Source organism: Condylura cristata, unplaced genomic scaffold, assembly GCF_000260355.1.
Source record: "Condylura cristata isolate star-nosed mole 26May11 unplaced genomic scaffold, ConCri1.0 scaffold00004, whole genome shotgun sequence".
Lineage (NCBI taxonomy): Eukaryota > Metazoa > Chordata > Mammalia > Eulipotyphla > Talpidae > Condylura > Condylura cristata.
Window position 1 is genome coordinate 35,224,630 of NW_004567105.1, and position 18,123 is coordinate 35,242,752.

At 40.1% G+C, this 18,123-nt stretch overlaps 1 protein-coding gene across 1 annotated transcript in view; it reads left to right on the top strand.

Moving 5' to 3' along the window:
* The first annotated feature begins 8,277 nt into the window (after positions 1-8,277).
* Positions 8,278-18,123, top strand: part of WIF1 (WNT inhibitory factor 1) — a 63,212-nt gene continuing 53,366 nt past the window's right edge. The window contains exons 1-2 of the mRNA XM_004675926.2: positions 8,278-8,524; positions 8,979-9,118. Of these exons, the coding sequence (XP_004675983.1) occupies positions 8,377-8,524; positions 8,979-9,118 (288 nt within the window). The 5' untranslated portion in view covers positions 8,278-8,376. The remainder of the gene's footprint in view (positions 8,525-8,978; positions 9,119-18,123) is intronic.

Below are 18,123 nucleotides of genomic sequence, written 5' to 3' on the forward strand. Positions count from 1 at the left end.
TGTATAAATCAATTAGCCTTTTTTAAAAAGAAATTTGTATGTAAATATATTTTTCAAAAGCAATCTTTACCCAGTCTTCAGAGTCCCTCCCATTAAATTAATCTTTCATCAAAAAGATATATCTTGGAGTGGCTGATTTTTGCTAGAGGTCAAGACAATATAAATATATTTTTAAATGAATATAGCCTCCCATCTTTTTTTTTGATGAGCCCATAGCTTGGAGTAGAATTGCTGAATTAAGCTTTAGTAATTTACTTCCAAATGGTTTTCTAAAATGTGGGCATTAATTTGTACCAACAGTATATGCTTCATATACTTGTCAACTTTGGATGTTCTTTTTCATTTTAAGAATTCTGATAAATGTAAACTGGTGTTTCATTATGCTTTTAATTGACTATGTTTTGATCGTGAAGTTGGGCATTTAGATGTACTCTTTAGTGAAGTCTAAGATATACTCTTTAGTTCAAGTCTTTTGTACATTTTTTACTGGATTGTTTATCCTTTTTCTTATGGATTTGTGGAGATTTTTTAATATATTCTGGATGAGAGTCTTACATGCTAACTATTTTCTCCCACTCTGGCTTTCTTTTTTTTTTTTCACTCTCAATGCAATTCTTTGATTAAAAAGTTTTTAATTTTATGTAGTTCAATTTACCAATTTTCTTTTGTGCTTAGTGCTATTTTGGGTTCTGATGAGTCATCACTCTTTTTTATTTCTGAAAAAACGTTAAATAGTTTTAGGGCTCCCTAGTGATACAGTGCCATCACCAGCCACAGAGACATGGATTCAATTTCTGGCCCAGGAGCTAACACACATGGCACAGCAGACCTCTCCTGTCTTGCCCTCTACTCCTCTCAGCAGTGGATTTCAGTCAGTCTGCCTGTCTGCTTCCCACTCTGTCTCTGGTGAATCCTTTCATCCTCCTGTACCCTTGGACTATATCCCAGGTCTTTTATATGCATAAATGAAATTAAAATAAATCTTTAAAAATATTAAATTGCTTTAATAAAATATAGTTGATCTATTATAAACTGCCCATATTTAAAATAATAATTTGTATTTGTTATACTTTTGGGACTGATAGATAAATTAATAAAAGAGTTATTTATTCATGCATGCAATAGCCAGAAGTGGGGGGGGCTGGGGGAGTGTGGGGGGGTGGGATTTAGAGGATTCACCAGAGACAGAGCAGGGAGCAGAACAGGTTGATTGACAGATATCCATTGCTGAAGGCAGCATAGGGTGGGTCTGGAGAGGTCTGCTGTGCCATGTGAGTCAGCTCCCTGGCTGGGGAGTGCAGTGGCTGTGGATTGCATCATGGTCTGTCATAACTCCTTGCACCACCAGGGATTCCCCTTAATGTCCCTTTTCTTGATTGTGGTGATAGTGATACCATCGTTTCAGGTTTTCAGGTTGAGTCTCTCAGCCATAAACAGAAACCAGCAGCGCTGGTCCCCGCCACTAGACCACTGCAGCTGATCTCTCACAAAGCGCAGCAGGAACTTTGCTGATGCTCTGAGTGAGCAAGTGAGCAAGAAGAGGCAAGTTTGCTTAGAAAGAAAAAGTTTATTTAGGAGAAAAGGAACAGAAGCAAAGTAGGACTCCCGGGCCGGTAGAACCAGGCCTGGGAGCTGACCCAGGGAGGGGCACTGAGCCAAGTGGAGTGGTGCCTCAGGGAATACAGACCTTCTTCCCCCAGTTATTCCAAAGCTCCACTCCTCTCTTTGTGATTGGTTAGTTCTCCTCCCTCACTGTCCTAAAGTCTCTGGGCCCAGAACTGAGTCTCTGTCCAGGCCAGTTTCTTAGCATACTTTTGTTTATCATCCTTATTCGGAATGTCCTGTTGCCCCTAGTCCTGGGGGTGTTTGTAATTTCCAAGGTGATTACTCCCCTTTGGAATTTGTTGCCCTTATCTCTGGAACCTTCCTTAATTCTCCTGATCCCTGCCTGCACTGCCCCTGAAGCTGCCTTATTATTCCTAATTTGCCCTAGGACTCACTAGTTTCATGGTTGATTACATATATCACCACATCTGTTTCAATAATTCAATAATATTTCCTTCTGTGATGATATTCTAATTCTCATTTACTTTTCCATTTTTCTAATATTGCGCAGTAAAATTGTCTGCCCTTTTTTCCCCATCATGAAAAAATAGCTCTGTTAAATGTCACAGGATGTAGTAGCATGGACGAACAGAGAATAATCGATAGAGTTTGTGGAAGACAAGATATGCTAGGTTGCTTGGAAATGCTATCATGTGAGGAAAGAAGAGCCAGAGTGTGCATGAGCTGGTGAAGAACACTCAAGCTGAGGCTGTGCTTCGGTAATGAGCTGTCAGTACTGTGACATGCAGTTCTTAAGTGGTAAAGTATACCAGCACCGTAGTGCTGGGCTAGGGTGGTGACAGCTGCTTACTTTGGGAGAAACTAACTGAAGAAGAAAAGAAATGACCTTTTTCCCTTAAAAATGATTTTTAATTATGGTTGTTCATTGAAAAAACAAATCAGGAGATAATTGTGCATAGAGTGAGTGTCATACCCTAGTTCTATTACCCATAGGTAACTACGAAATATTTTTGTGTGTAAACATTTAGACCCTACCCATGCATGTATGCATACACCACACACAGCTTGTTTTTTAAAACAGGACTGCGTTAAAAGTGTTTGGCAAAAAGGGAGATCCCTGGTGGCCAAACTGGTTGAAGCAGCGCATTATGAAGCTCTCGGAAGCCACAGCAGCACCAGCTCCATCCCCTGCCAGGGAGTTGACCCACAAGGCCCAGCAGACCTCTCCTGACCCACCCACTGCTCCCCTAAGCAATGTACTTTATTGATCTGCCTTTTCTGCTCCCTATTCTGTCTCTGGTGAATCCTCTCACTCACCACACCTCTGGCCTGTACCCCAGTTCTATAAGCATAAATAAATAAATCTTTTCCAAAAAATGTTTGGCAATATCCTCTTCTTACTTATAGTCTTGTGGCTGCCTGTCCTTGTGATAGAGGGAGATCTGGTCCCCAACTACAACACAGCTCAGGGAACAGCTGATATGTCCCATCTTTGTTCCAACACACACAGTCAGCATGCGGTGCCGGTGCAGTGTGCCAACAGACAGGCAGCTGGAGGTAGCAGTGAGTAGCTGGGCTCAGGAAGACCCTTCTCTGCAGCTGTCTTTGCTTTGCTCCCTTACAACTGCACTTCAGTCCCCGGGCTGACGTCAACAGCCTTGGGCACCTTTTCCCTCCCTGCCCCTTTGCTACTCTGCCAGACCTTGAATGGCCAACTGAGAAACCTGTGGGAGCCCAGGTCAAGCAGGTGAACCATCTTTAAATAGCTATTCACACTCTCTGTCCACCCTCTTGCTAGGAGGGTAACTAGACAACTTGATAACTTTTCCTTGAAAAAGTCATGAAAAACCAAAAAAGCCCTTAAGAAGTTAGAAATACAAGTTTTTTTTTTCCTCTGAGAAAACATCTATTTTTTAAATGTCAGTAGCTAAATGCTTTTGAATGTATCCAGGTCTTTACCTTTTACTTTTAAAATAAACTTTAATTTTTAGAATACCTTCAGATCAACAGAAAAATTTCAAGGATAATATAGGGTTCCCCTAACAAACCTGATTTTCCTTACTATCAAACTTTAATTGGTATGCTTTATTTGTCACAATAAGTCAAAATTGATATATGATTATTAGAAGTTCCTTCGCTTTTAATCTGCTATCCTCTCTCTATTCCTAGGTCCCATCCAGGATACCATATTACATTTATTTGCCATGTGTCCTTACACCCGTCTTGTCTGTGACAGTTTCTCAGTTATCACTGTTTTTGATGACAGTTCTGACTATTGGACAAGTATTTTCTGGAGTGTTTTTTCAGTTGGGGCTTTCAGATTGTTTCCACGACTAACAGGAGTTATGGGCCGTCAACATGACTTATCATTACATATGTTGACTTGATAACCTAGGTTACGTGATGTTGTTGGATGTCACCACTGTAAAGTCACTCTTATTTCTCCCTTTTACAGTGAACTCTAAAAAGACAACACTACTCACAGTCCACACTTAAGTTATGGGGTGTTATGTTCTATGTCTGTTATAGGCCCACAACCCTCGTACTAGTCTGCTCTAAATACGTTCTGCCATGCACCACATCAAGACAGCACATACTTGTTACGTGGGCAATACTGCACTGCTCTGACCAATGGGAATTGCAGAGCAGGTTACACAATGAGGATGCTGCTGAAAGAACAAGTTTCTGTCCTTTTTTTGATAGAATAACAATGCAGCATCAATTGCGCAGGAATAAGAGAACAAAGAAAACAGGGTAGGTGAAACTGAACAAATGTGCATATGTATCTAGGGGTAGAGAGGGTGATTCTGCTGCCATCTACTTGATGAGTCTGTATTGAGATGGAAACCATATCCTACACCCACCCTATTCAATGGTTCCGATTTTATGGACAAGGCACTTCCTATTGATGACTCAGTATTGAGATGGAAAACCATACCCCAGATCCCCTATTCACAGTTCCAATCTTATGGACAAGACACTTCCCATTGGGCTCTGTGAGGGCAGGGTTACCCATCAGTCAATGGCCCCCAGGCATTCCAGTCATACCTCAGGATGGTCACCCTTTGTTCCAGGACAATCAGACATCCTGCTCTTGTTAAATTTGAAAGGAGACTTGTAACTAATTGACTGGACTCACCTTGTATTTGAATGCAGAACTGCTCATAACCAAGATGGTGGCCAAGCAGTCTTTTTTTTTTCTTTTTTTATTACAAAGTTTATTTTTACATCATTTTGCACATTTTTTTCCCATCTTGATTGTAATCCCCGCGGGTTTCCCATCACCAATCACCCCTGTGCCACCACCATAGTCCCTTGCACTCCCCCCCGCCCCCCGTTTTGATCCCATTCCCCACTCCACCCCCACAGAATGTCTCTGGTATATGGTTGTTCATTATTTTTGTTATTTTCTCGCCTGTTCCATTATACTCCTGCCAAGCAGTCTTTTAAGTCTAGCAGACCCACGCATACTCTAGTGCCTTTAATGCAAAGGAACTTAATATAATTAGTAGGTGATGAAGAGAAGGGAAAGAATAGATAACATAATTTTCACATAAAACACCCAAACTTGCTCATCTTTTATGGGTCAATGCCCAATCAAACAAGGATTAGCCCAAAGCTGAACTACAGAGACCCAAGTCTAAGGCACCTTCTGATGGGAAACCATAGGTAAGGGACAGAAAGGGTTAGGCAAATCTGGGAGGAAAAGAAAAAAAAATCAAAACCCAAGTTAAGATAAATACTTCCATTGTTAACCTTAGGGGTTAACACATCTGGTTCAACTATCTCCTTCCATGTTCCACAAGTCTCTGGCCTAAGTCCAAGGCTGAGCAGCAAGTTCAGCTCTTCACATGTTTCTGCTCCTTGTGCCTCCTCCAGGTCTCCTTCTAGATTTCCATCGTTGCTTACAGTCATTTCTTGCTCTCCTTTCTGCTCAGCTCCACTCTTCCCTGTGTGGAGCAAGGAGCCTGGAATCTTTTCTTGGGGGCCACCTGTTACAGGCTCATGTTTTATCTTTTGTGCAGCTTCATGTTTTTTACCACCTCTGTCTTCCCAGTAATTTTTAGGGCAATGTATGGCACAAAATAGGTGTTGCATAAATCTTTGTTAATGAGTTGATGAACAAGTAAGTGTAGTGGACTGCAAATATAATTGATGAGAATGAATTATACAAGGGAAGGAAGGATGATGGAATAGAAAATAAGTAGTAGAATTTTCAAATGAAACACAATTGACTTGTAAAATCTAATTTTCCAGTTTTATATGAAATATTATTGCATTTTTGTTCAAATAGAGAAATTTTAAACAAAATATAATGTGACTATTCTAAATGAAAAGCCACTTTGCTCTAAGAAAGAAGACTCACGGCTTTATTTAGCTTTCAGAGGGGCCTCCCCCGACCCCCAAGATGCACTCTGTTATTAAAAATAGCTGTGTGGCATCTCATATATCATATGATCCTACCTTTCAGTGAAAAATCAAAAGAGCTCAAATACAAGAGTTCTTAAATAGTATTTTTCTTCACTTGTATAATTTAGTATTTGTTAGTGTCCATTGCTGGGGAGAAGTGAATAGAAACCAGTTATTCTTACAGCATGTTATGTTACCATTACCCCCAACAGCAAATTCAACTACTGCAGGCAAAGCTCACTCAAAGGCAGTTGAATTAGGTAGGAATTTAGTCCCTCTTTTTCTTTATCCAAAAGTACATTTTAAGGAGACTTACTTCGCTATTAGTATTTAATTAGAACAGCCTGTAGAGGGCGTCCTTGCACCAAGAGCCGTAGGGTTTTGAGCAATACTGAGGGGAAAACATCTTCAATTAAAACCATGCTCTCTAGAGTAAAAAAAAAAAAAAAAAAAGGTCTGTTGTGATAGGAAATTATAATCTTTAACTGAGAGACAACTGGCATTACAATGTTAAAGTGCTCTAACCCGTTGTCTGATGTATATGAATACATTATATATAAATGAATACTCACTGAAATAAAAACTACCCAAAAAGTTTGAAAAGCAATAAATACTTGTAAAGAAGAAAAGCTGTGAAGCTTGGGATGTAAACAGACTTAATTATGATTTACTTATCACTATAAGGTACAGTGGCTAAGAAAACAGGCTTTGAAGTCTGAGTGCCAGGGATTTCAGCCTTGAATCGTCCACAGATTCTTTGGGCCTTTCAGAGCGCTGTTTCCATCAGTAAAATAGGAATAATAATAGTACCGACTTAAAAGAGTTGTGAGGATTAAGTAAGCACTTAAAACAAAGTCCTTTTAAAATTTAGACACTGCAAATTCAAACCAGTCATAATTAGACAGCCTTCTTGTCTAATTCCTTTTAAAGATCAACAGTTGTACAGCTGAAAATATTTCATAATTGGAAACGCACATTCTGTTCTGTTTAGTAACTTCTCACGACCTAACATTTATTTAACTTAATGCATGCACATGTTCAGCGGCCCTTCTGTTGTTTCTGCTTGTTTTTTCCTCTCGAGGTGTCCACTATTCTACAAAGGACTCGCTGAAACACCACGCCCAGCCGCTGACACTTGATCCTTGGGGCATTTGTCGCAGCATCTGGGTGCTAAGAACAAAGAGAAGTAAACAACCCTTTTCTGAGTCTGGGATCTAAGTTTTAAAAAAACAACAACATCAACAACAAAAAAAAAGCTCTTGCTTCCGTTTTCTTCGCGCATCCAAAGGTTTAAGCAAAAGGCAAGTTAAAAGCTTTCTGCGGTTCGGGCTGGTTCGGGCGGGTGGGTGAGGCTGTCGCCCACTGACAGCCAACTGCGCTTCCCGTAGGCAAGGCCATAGCCCAATTTCAGGCTCCAGTGAGTGAGTTCAGCACCAGCGCACACCACCACACACATTTCTTGAAACACCAACAAATACAAAGATTTTTTACACGTGGGGAGCCCTGCCCCAGGGAATCAAGTACGCCTATCGTCCAGAACCCAGGGATCTCGTCCAGGCCCTGTAGGGTTAGTTAGGGAGCCGGGCCTCTCAACTGTTAAACACCCCATGTGGTGCCTGACAAGCGCAAAAGGAAAGCCCAGAGCCCCAGGCGCCTGCAATGCGGGCACCACAGGACTGGACAGTGGAAATCAGGCTTTAAATTGATGGGAAAGCACGAGAAGATCGGACAACCTAGGGATGGGAGCGCAAGCAATGGTAGCGGCGGATGGGAAGAAAAGGAGTGATAAGTGCCTTAGTTTAACGTCGCGCACAAAGGAGTTATCCTCATGCCCATCATTAGCGCTCAGTGCAAACTTGCCGCGTCCGTTTACCCCTTTACCCTCCACCCGTGCTTTGCTAGCGGAAGGCTGAGACCGGTGACATCGCGGGGGTCCTTGGGACCGTAGTTCTCCGCAGCATAACTTGGCGCGTGCTCACACCCCGGCGTGAACTAGGCCTCTGGGGGGTCCCGCGCGGCCCCGCCCCCAGGCGCCCCCCAGTGGTGGCCAGCTGTTCTTCGTCACTTCTCGCTCGCACCTCCCTAACGCCAGCCCTTCCCGCTTTCCCTCTCGCTATATTTAACCCTCTGACTGTTGGCCTCGCAGCGTATGCTGGCATCTCCGCTTTGCCAGCCTTGAGTGTCTCCCGATCCCTCTTCCTCCAGCGCCCCTCCTCTTGCCCAGCTCACGCCTGCCTTCACCCGTTCCTCCTCCTCCGGCTCTCCCTGGAGGCTGCACGCCCAGCTGTATAAGCCAGAACTGCTCCAGCGGAGAGAGCTGAGAGCCGCCTGCCTGCAGGTTGGGTAGGTGCGGCTGGAGTTTCAGCGGCGAGCATCATCCGCGAGAAGGTCCTGAGCAGCATGGCCCTGAGACGCTCCTTCCCTGCCGCAGCGCTCGTGCTCGGGAGCATCCTCCAAAGCCTGCTGGTGCTGCGCGCGGAGGTCGGGCAGCCGCGGGAGGAGAGCCTGTACCTGTGGATAGACGCCCACCAGGCGAGAGTGCTCATAGGTAAGGCTCCTGCGCCCAGCGCCTTCCCCTCCGTGCGTCTCCACTCCCTCCAGCTCTTCTATGAAAGGACGCCTCATTCGGTATGCTTTTAAAATTTAATATCCAAGGAAGATCGTCCCACTCGTTAATTATGTAGTTTTCACCTGAAAGCTTGTAAAGTCACAAAAGCAAAGCTGAGCTAGTGGTTGGGAGTTTCTACAACCCTACATTTGTTTTAGGTGGACCCAGCGTTTGTTTGCATCAGTGAACTGCATGTACACTCCTCCCTGAAAACATGTTGGCATCATTGTTACTGAATAGGGAGGAAAATTAATCGCAGTAGCATTGTTTGTGCCTAGGCAGGTGCTTGTGAGCAGAAATAACCTTCATTCTTTGGTGTTCTTTTTGCGTGCAACTTCTAATGTGAGTTCTTTTAAGTTCACCTAGTTTGATAGTTTTATTTTTTTTAAACCAGGATTTGAAGAAGACATCCTGATTGTTTCAGAGGGGAAAATGGCCCCCTTCACACATGATTTCAGGAAAGCACAACAGAGAATGCCAGCCATTCCTGTCAATATTCATTCTATGAATTTTACCTGGCAAGCTGCAGGGCAGGTAAGTTCTGATAACCAGAAAGGTTGAAGAACATTATCCCTCCATATTTCCACTCCCTGATGACAGGTAGAGTGTGGCAGGTAGCTGTATAGTGTGTAGTTTGGTACATGGTACAACTTTAATTGTAATTCCTCATCTGATTTCTAAAGCAATAAATGATTCGTCCCCATTTATTTAAAGTTGCCCTGTGAATTAAAGGAAAGGGGAAGTGATGTGTCTAATCTAACTATACTGATAAGACTCAGTGTCTTCAGGCTGCTGGAAATGTAAAGAGTTGAAATACCAACATCATTTCTCTCTCTCTCTTTTGATCATTGACATAAATTTTTAAATAAATATCTAAAACACTTACTGTTATATACTTATCATCTGTGACATACTTTACATTTTGAAGTCTGTAGTTTTGACTTTGTGTACTTGAAAAAATTGGTATGTTGAACCTTTTCACTGCATTGATGTGAATGTCTTATTTCTGGTAGAGTTTATAGACTCAAAAAGTGTCATGTAAGAATCTGTAAAATATTGCAGGGTATTGATTTGTTTTTTGTTACCATCTTAAATACTGTCATTGGAACAGAAAGCTGCAATATATTTTTGTGAAGAAGCATTCCTTTTACTTGGCACATTAACATCTTTTACATGTTAAATTTTTATATAGTTTTGCTATTACATATATGACCTAATTTTAGAAAGAAAGGGAATAAGATGTTACGTGAGCTTAATTTCTTTTGTGTAATTAGCGGATTCGCTCTACAGGACAAATGGTAAGTCATAAATTCTCTTGCTTATTAGTTGGTAAAATGTGTCTACTATGAAAATCATTGTAATTATAATTGAAATCACATTTCAGATCTTTTTTTTATTCTAAGATGCCTTAAATGTGTATTTCTGAGCAGAATGTGATTCAGAAACACTTTATAAAAAGTAACTACTTTGAATTGAGAAACCACTTTGGTTCTTTCTAATTACCTGTTACAGTGGAGGCATGACCATTTTAGATGTCTTTTTTCCCTCAGGCCTGTTCATTCTCTCTTTTTTCTAAAATAGATCAAATCTAAACCTTTCAGCATTTCCATTGTCATAAAAAAGTAGTTATTTTGGATCCACTAAAATTCATAATAGGAAGGTCATCCAGGCTAATACTCCCATTTTGCAGATAAATTCACTCTCACTAGAGGGAGATTATTCCCCTTTCTCTCCAATTCTCTCTTCAAAGATATTTAATGGACAGTTAATTTTGAAATTTTGGGAGGTCAGTAATGAATCAATGGACAGCCTTAGCTCCTTTTATTTTCACCTGCTTCTGTTTAACTGTTTGACCACTTGTAAGATATGACCACTTGTAAGATATGACAGTCTTAATGCTGTATTTTTGAAAATACATATACTTTTATGGACTTACAAGAACCACTAAAAGGTATTTCACTTGCACTCCCCCAGTGAAAAAATTTGGTAGTTGTAGAAGCAGAAAATGATGATCGTTTGTATCTTTTTTGTTTATTTATCCTACCATTTATCTATTACTTCTCTTCATTTCTCATATAAACTCACAAGAGCTTGTCTTCTGACAAATAACATTTGAAGCAAAGGCTTAAATTCCATCTTATCTCCCCTGTTGCATGTTCACAAACATTGGCATATGGTTGAGTATGAAATGAACTGACCTATGAAACGATGTCTGGGTTTTTCTAGTAGGAAATTAGAAGAGATGGTGCAATTGACATGGAGACAAAGCTTCTAGAATCTCCTGTTAGGAGTCAACTGCCCATGTAGATGATCTCATTATGCAGGAAGATGTTAGCACCTGAGCTATCTCACTTTCTAAATTCAGCCTGCTCTTGGAATTTACCATAGGTAACCACGAAATCTGGTGTCAGTTTTTATTCCGAGGGAGGATAGCCAGGAAGGGAGGTGGGGGATAGTAAGATCCATACAATGCCAGACAGCAAGATATTTTAAAATAGCATTTAAATTTGATTAATGTTACTCAATAAAGTTATGTGATTCCAGCACCATAATTTTTTAAATGCATGGAAATTTTGAAGATGGGAAAAATAATTACTTCAATACCAATTAAGTATTTTGAAAGGCATCTGTGGCTAAAGCCAAGCCACATCAAAAACATCTACATGGAAAATGAAAAGTTCATTCCATTATCTAGCTAATTTATCCAAACATATCAAACATTTATCGGTTTCAACACAAGCAAACACATAAATTGTGTTGATAAATACATTTTTAAACAATATTTACCTGTTTTTGCAACATACAGAGAAAGTTAAAATAATATCAGGACTGGAGACCAAGAAGGGCTAGTAGGTGTTAACTATTTCCAAAATATTACTAGTCCAGTAGCTCAGAGTGCTCTTGGGGCCACTTAGAACTTCTCATGTTCTACTTTGAACATCTGCAAATAAAAACATCAGTAAGACTCATTTTCTCACATCAAGTTGGTAAAAAAAAAAAATAAGTTTTAGTATATGCAGAATGGTCATAGGGAGCTCTGCCCACGTATCCTCTTTACAGTCAATTTAATTCTGATGGCAAAAGGTAAAATACAGACCCTCTGACTGTGAAATTTCACTTCCAGAGATTTATGCCAAGAAAATCATGGGTATGCTATTCACAAAAATAAAATTGAAAAATGGTAGGCCCAGCAGTAGTTGCAGACTACAATGAAACATTCATATGAATATTCCAGATGACCTTTTGATACCATCAGAAATTAAGTCAAAGTCAGTGATCCTTTTTTTTTTTTTAAAGATTTATTTATTTGTGCATACAGAACTGGGGTACAGGCCAGAGGCTCAGGGGCAGCTAGAGGCTTCACCAGAGAAAGAGTGGGGAACAGAACAGCCCAGGGGAAGCAGAGGAAAGAGGGGAGAGGGGAGAGAGGTCTGCCACACCATGTGGTCACCTCCGGGGCAGGTGGGAATCGAACTCAGGTGGAAGCAGCTTTAGATACTCAGTGCTGTGCTTTAACCCGCTGCGCCACCCGGGGGGGCCACCAGTCAGTGATCCTTAACCATATATTCTGTTCGATTCTATTTACAAACAATGTGGGTGGAAGTAGGAGAAAAGTCTAATTCTTTAAAGTAACTTTAGTTTCACCTGCATGTGTTATACTTTGTTTTTTTTTTTCCACAAGGAATACATATTGATTTGTGATTTAAAAAATGTTTTACACGAAGTATCTTTTTGTGGCTGATTATGACAAATGGAGCCCAAAGGATTCATTAATACTTATGATTCTCACCAGTTTCTGTTGCGATCCCCTCTCCCCTTCTTTTTGCGATCCCCTCTCCCCTTCTTCAGAAGGCTTCCCTTCCAGAAATCAGATTACCTGACCTCCTTCACTGAAATCCCCATTTTCCATGGGAAATCCTGTTTCCACTTTATCTCCCACTTAAAATATTTCTCTTTCCTAACATGCCCTTTCTTAAGGTTGTCAGATGAGAGAAGAATTTCTGCTAAAGAGGTTTGGACTTTAAGGACTTTTAGTAATTAAGGAAAAACACTATTATTATATATAACTTTTTTTTAAAGATTTATTTATTTATCTATCATGAACTGGGGTACAGGCTAGAGGTGCAGGGGGGTGAGAGGCTTCACCAGAGACAGAGTGGGGAACAGAACAGGCAGATTGATGCCATGTGGTCACCTCCGGGACAGGCGGGAATTGAACTCATGCGGAAGTGGCTTTAGCTTCTTAGTGCTGTGCTTTAAGACGCTGCGCCACCAGGGAGGGCCATGTATAACTTTTTAATAGTTGATATTTTTCAATGAGGCATTCCTTATACTAATTTTCCCTAAGTTTGAGACAGGTAGGGGCCATGAGCTACCATTTTGCTTTCCTAAACTAGGCACTAATTAAACATTTTATTTGGAAAATAACCCTTTCTAAACCTAATGGCTTTCAAATAAAACCTTAATGAGGAATGTTGTTAGACAAATCTAACATGACACCACTGTTGACTTCTGTGTGAACTGATTTGGTGAAAGATTGAAATTTTTATTTATACAGGTCTCATAAATAGATCTTTATTTACAATGACCTTAGTAAACTCCTGATCTCAGTAACCACAAAATATTGTATCACCTGCATGTAGATGCTGAAGTATTATGGATCTTGTACTTAGTTCATAGGGCTTCTCTGTTTATATTGATTTAAAAAACAACAACAATGGTTATGGATTTATGTAGAGCCACATGTGCTGATCTTTTCAACCTGCTTGTGATCAAATACCAGGATTTCATGAATGATTGGCAAAGCTTAGGGTGAAACTGATGCGCATGGCATAGAAATTCTCTGGGTAAAGATAACCAGCCAATATTCACTTCAAACCCCAGCACATTAATTACTAAGCAAACTCTTAGCCATCCATCTATCAGGACCAGATCTTAGGAGCAAGCTCTTTGTCATACATAGTGGCCACAGTTCTTTCAACCATTAGAAGAGTGGAATTGCTTTATTTTTCTCCATTTCAAGTTTAAAAACAAAGCTTAGAATTGTTATGGATATGGGAAGGGAAGAGGAGAATTTTGTCTGCTGTTTTGGACATGTGGGTGGTATATTTTGGAAAAAGTGATGATGTTGGTATTTGGTTAAACTGCACACATGTGCTCCTTTGTTTTATGTGTGGCCATCCAGGGTAGTGCATGCAGATATGCTGACAATACAGTGTAGCAAGTGAAATATTTCTCAATGTGTAAGGTTAATTATAACTGCGTCCATACCCTTATTAGTTCCTTATCAATTAAAAAAAGCTCCAGTTATTGAAAATTGCCAGAAACAACAATACTAGCAAAAAGTCAAGTATAAGGAAAGCTTTGGAGTTTTGTCTCCACACTGGAGTTTTGTCTCCACTCATCCTTTGGATGAGTCTAGTTAGTAGCATCCAAATTCAGCTTTAAAGTGAGAAAAGCACCTACTAGGAAAGAAAGAGATCAGAAAGTAGGCATGACTCTGATTCAGATTTTTGCAAATTAAAAAACAAAATAAAAACCAGAATCATTCCCCCAACATGTTTCTGTAATATTTGAATAATCCATTTCTGTCACTAAATTGACACTAGCGCCCTAATTAGCTCCTGACTTAATGTAGTATTTGGTTTGATGTAACACTAGTCCCCTTTACACTAGCTTCAGTTTTCAGTCTCAAATTTCCCATTGGAATGACATGGATTTTAATTCATATACTTCCTCTTCCTTTTCAAAGGGACGCCAAATAGCCTTAAACACCTCTCTCCAATTCTGAAGTTATGGTAACACATTATTATTATTTAAATCCCTTAATAGGCACTGTCCACATTTCTTCCTAATGGCATTGTGATTGTGTCGGTAGTTACAACTCAAGTGATCACATACCTTTGAACTACCAGGGTTTGCTGTCATACCATTGCCGTGATTTTATGTCACCAAATGAAGGCATTGCCTCCTTTTCTGACCCCTGTTCCATGGTTTCAAAGTGGGAATGTGACTATGTTTACATACTATGGCCATGATTTTAAAAGAAGGTACTCATATCAAAAGCACGGCTTTAAACCTTTAATGTTTAGATTCTGCTATGCTGTGGTATTTTGCATTGTGGTGTTGTAGACATGCCACTAGGGATCAAAGTAATTCTACAGAGAGCCCATTTCATTTAGCAAAGCAGGCATGTGCCAGCCATCTGTTGTATCTGCTGATAGAAAACAGCAGTTAAGTTTCTCAAACTTTTGCCAGAAAAAAAAGGCTTTATTGCTTAGAGGAGATGAGTTACAAGGTACCTTGTAACATCTGGTTCTAGGGCCATGTACATGGCACCAATGTAAATGCCACTATGTCTTCCTTACACGGTGGTGTAAAGGAGTGTAAACAAATCCTCACTGCTGGATTATATACTGTTTTTTTTTTCCCCTGACTTTAAATTACTTGGACAAATAAAAATCTTTTAAATTGTTGTGGTGAAGTGGAAAGGAATGATATTCAATAAAACATATTGTTTTGGATTAAACTCATTTAAATTAAAATGTCCCTGATGAATAGAATGGGTGTTATAAGGGGGAAATTTGGGGATTAAGAGTTTGGTGAAAATGCCCTTCATCCTTTAGATGATTCTGGAGTGGCTATTGTCAGCAGGAAGGCATCTTTTGCTAGTGAGTTAGCCAACTTACCCTATTTGCCTAGTGGGGAGAAACTAGGTTCCATTTCCCTGAAACTTTAATGAATGGAGAGTTGTTCTCACCTTGTAGTAGCCTTTCTCTCTGTCAAGTAGTGTCAATCAACAAACACAGACACTGAATTAGTCACAGAGCATTCAAAGAGGAATAAACACCATCTCTGACCTCAGGGAGCTCCTAGTGTAGAAAGCAAATACTCATCACACTCATCCAAATGAAGCAGGAAGATACAGGATTGCCTGAGAGCACAAAAAAGACAACTTTTCCCCTGCCTGGAGGAGTAATGGAGCCAAGAGCCTTCACAGGTCCTGTCTGAATTCCTGAAAGGAGAGTGTTCACCAGACCAGGAGAAAAATGCCTCCATGGGGGGAGCTCAGCACCGACATGCATGGAGGTCTTACAGGCGAGGGCAGCTTTTGGGAGTTTGGAGGGACCCATATCTCATCGGAGACATCATGCAAGTGCAGTAAGGGGAATGCCAATCTCATTTAATGGAGAAAGGTTCTGGAGGAGGAAAAGAAGCTAGAAATAATTCACAGAGGTTTCTTTTTTCTCTGCTGTGGGGAAAATGGGCTCAACATTTTGTAGGTTTTGTCCCAGGGACACATTAAGTAACTCCTCAGTTTATGTGTTAGTTGGTCAGTGGTTTTTCCATAGCTATGATTTATCTCTTGTTAAACTTTTGAAGGAGTCTGTAATGATTTGTCTTCAGGTTATTTTAGGGGGTGTGGTGAATAAGGCATTGTACTATGAAAAATATTGTACAGTCTTGTAGGTCCATCTAGAACTTTGAACTTAATGTAAAAGGAAGTTTATTAAAACATTAATTTGAAAAATAATTAACATTAGTCTCAACTACCTTTCTGTCTTTTTAAGTATCAAGAAAAAGGGCATTAAAGGTATAGAAACTATACTTGACAGGTGATCATTCTGTTTAAAAAAAAAACAGATGGGTGAATGCTGGAGGTAGATTTATTTAAAGTAAACCTGCTTCTTCAAATATTTAATTTCCTTTTAAAACTTAGAAGTACAATTTCTGTTCTTCCCTTTTTTCCCCTCCAACATGAATATCTTTTCCTGAGCTGTACATTTTGTCTTCCTCTTGCATTTAATGAATGAACGTGATTCAAGAATCTTGATAATAGTTAGGTATCTGTTGAAACTCTTTCACTTGAACAGAACCTCACAGGTGTATCCTAGGCCTGGGACAGAAGGTCAGACTAGGGAGGGAGTTCTCAGCTGGCACAGAGAGGAGATAACTGCATCCTTGCTTAGCTGCTCTGAGACAGAACTCGGATCATGCCCTGCAGGTAAAATATGATTAAGAACTAATTCCCTGCCTTTGAGAAAATTGGTGGCTATCTGGAGAGGCAGAGATATATAAACAGATCATCTTAATAATTCTTGGTAAGCTGTATTGAACTATGATCTTCCTAAGTTATAATGGGAACACAGAGAAGTAACTACTGAGCTGAGTCTGATTATTGAATGTCAAAGATGTGGAAAGAGGAAATGGTTTTTAGAGGAAGGAAACAACTTGAGGTAAGACTTAGAGATCAGAAATATATTAGGGGAAATAGTATTTTGGTGTGGCCAAAGGATATGTGCAAGTTAAGTAGTAGAGAGGTAGGCAGAACTAGGTCCTAAGGGGTTTTGTCTACTGAGGCATCTGGAACTTATTCTATAGACAATGTTAAGTCAATGGGAAAATGTAAAGGAAAGAACAGTAGGGTCAATTACATATTTAGATCATCATGTTAGCATGATAGAGGATAGTGTTGAGGGGAGTTTAACTACAATCATGGGCAGAAATCAGGCTATGAGAGTTTATAGATGAAAAGGAGGAAGAAATGAATTGAGGAAATACTCCAGAGCTAAACATCTGAAAGTTTTGGTGCTAGGAATGGGGGGTGCTTCATTTCCTTCACTCTCTGCTTCACTTCCTTCACTCTCTGCTTCACTAACTTGACAGTAGCCATATAGTTAGCCTTCCTGTCCCCTAGCCCCAAGCTCATCCTTTCTGCCTCGGGGCCTTTGCGAACGAAGTTTCTTTTTCCTACAATGTGCTCTCTGCTCCTTCATTGTCGCTGATAATGCCACCACCACTAAGAAACTTTCTCTGACTCCTCTCTCTAAAACAACATTTCTCCCTTAATCATCCAGCATATGTCTCTGGTACTTATTTTTTCATAGCATTTAGAATAATGATTAATACTTGATAATTTTAAATTGTGACTCTCCCATTCAATGTGAGTGCATGTAAGCAGGAACTCAGTCTTATTCAACCTGGGATAGCTTCTAAAATAAAGTCGACAATGAATAACTATTTGTGGAATAAATGTATAAGATCTCACTATTCCCATTTCATAGAAAAATCAACTAAGGTGAATAAAGGTGATAAGTGGAAAAATGGGGTCAAATTTAGACTGTTAAGATCGATTAGAATCCTTGCTCTGATAAGTGCTCTGTAGAGTAGAGGAGGAAGCTTCTAATTTTGTTTGTGGGAGTAGGAAAGGCTTCACAAGGCTAGATAGAACAACCAAATGGGGTCATGAAGGACATGCATGAAGCAGTTTTACCAGCTCAGATGGGAGTAGGCACAGGAAGATGAGCTATCCCAGGCAGAGCAAAAGGAATTACAAAAGTACATTCTGGGAAATATTTATAATACCTAAGTCAGGGACTTGATGCATGCAAAAAAGAATAGTGAGGACCAAGGAAGGGGGGAGATCAGAGATGAGGCTGGGCATATGGTAAATGCCAGATGGAGAAGTACTAGAACCTATGGAATGGATACTTACCCCAATTCTCATATATATGTATGAGAAATATGGCTAGGAACTC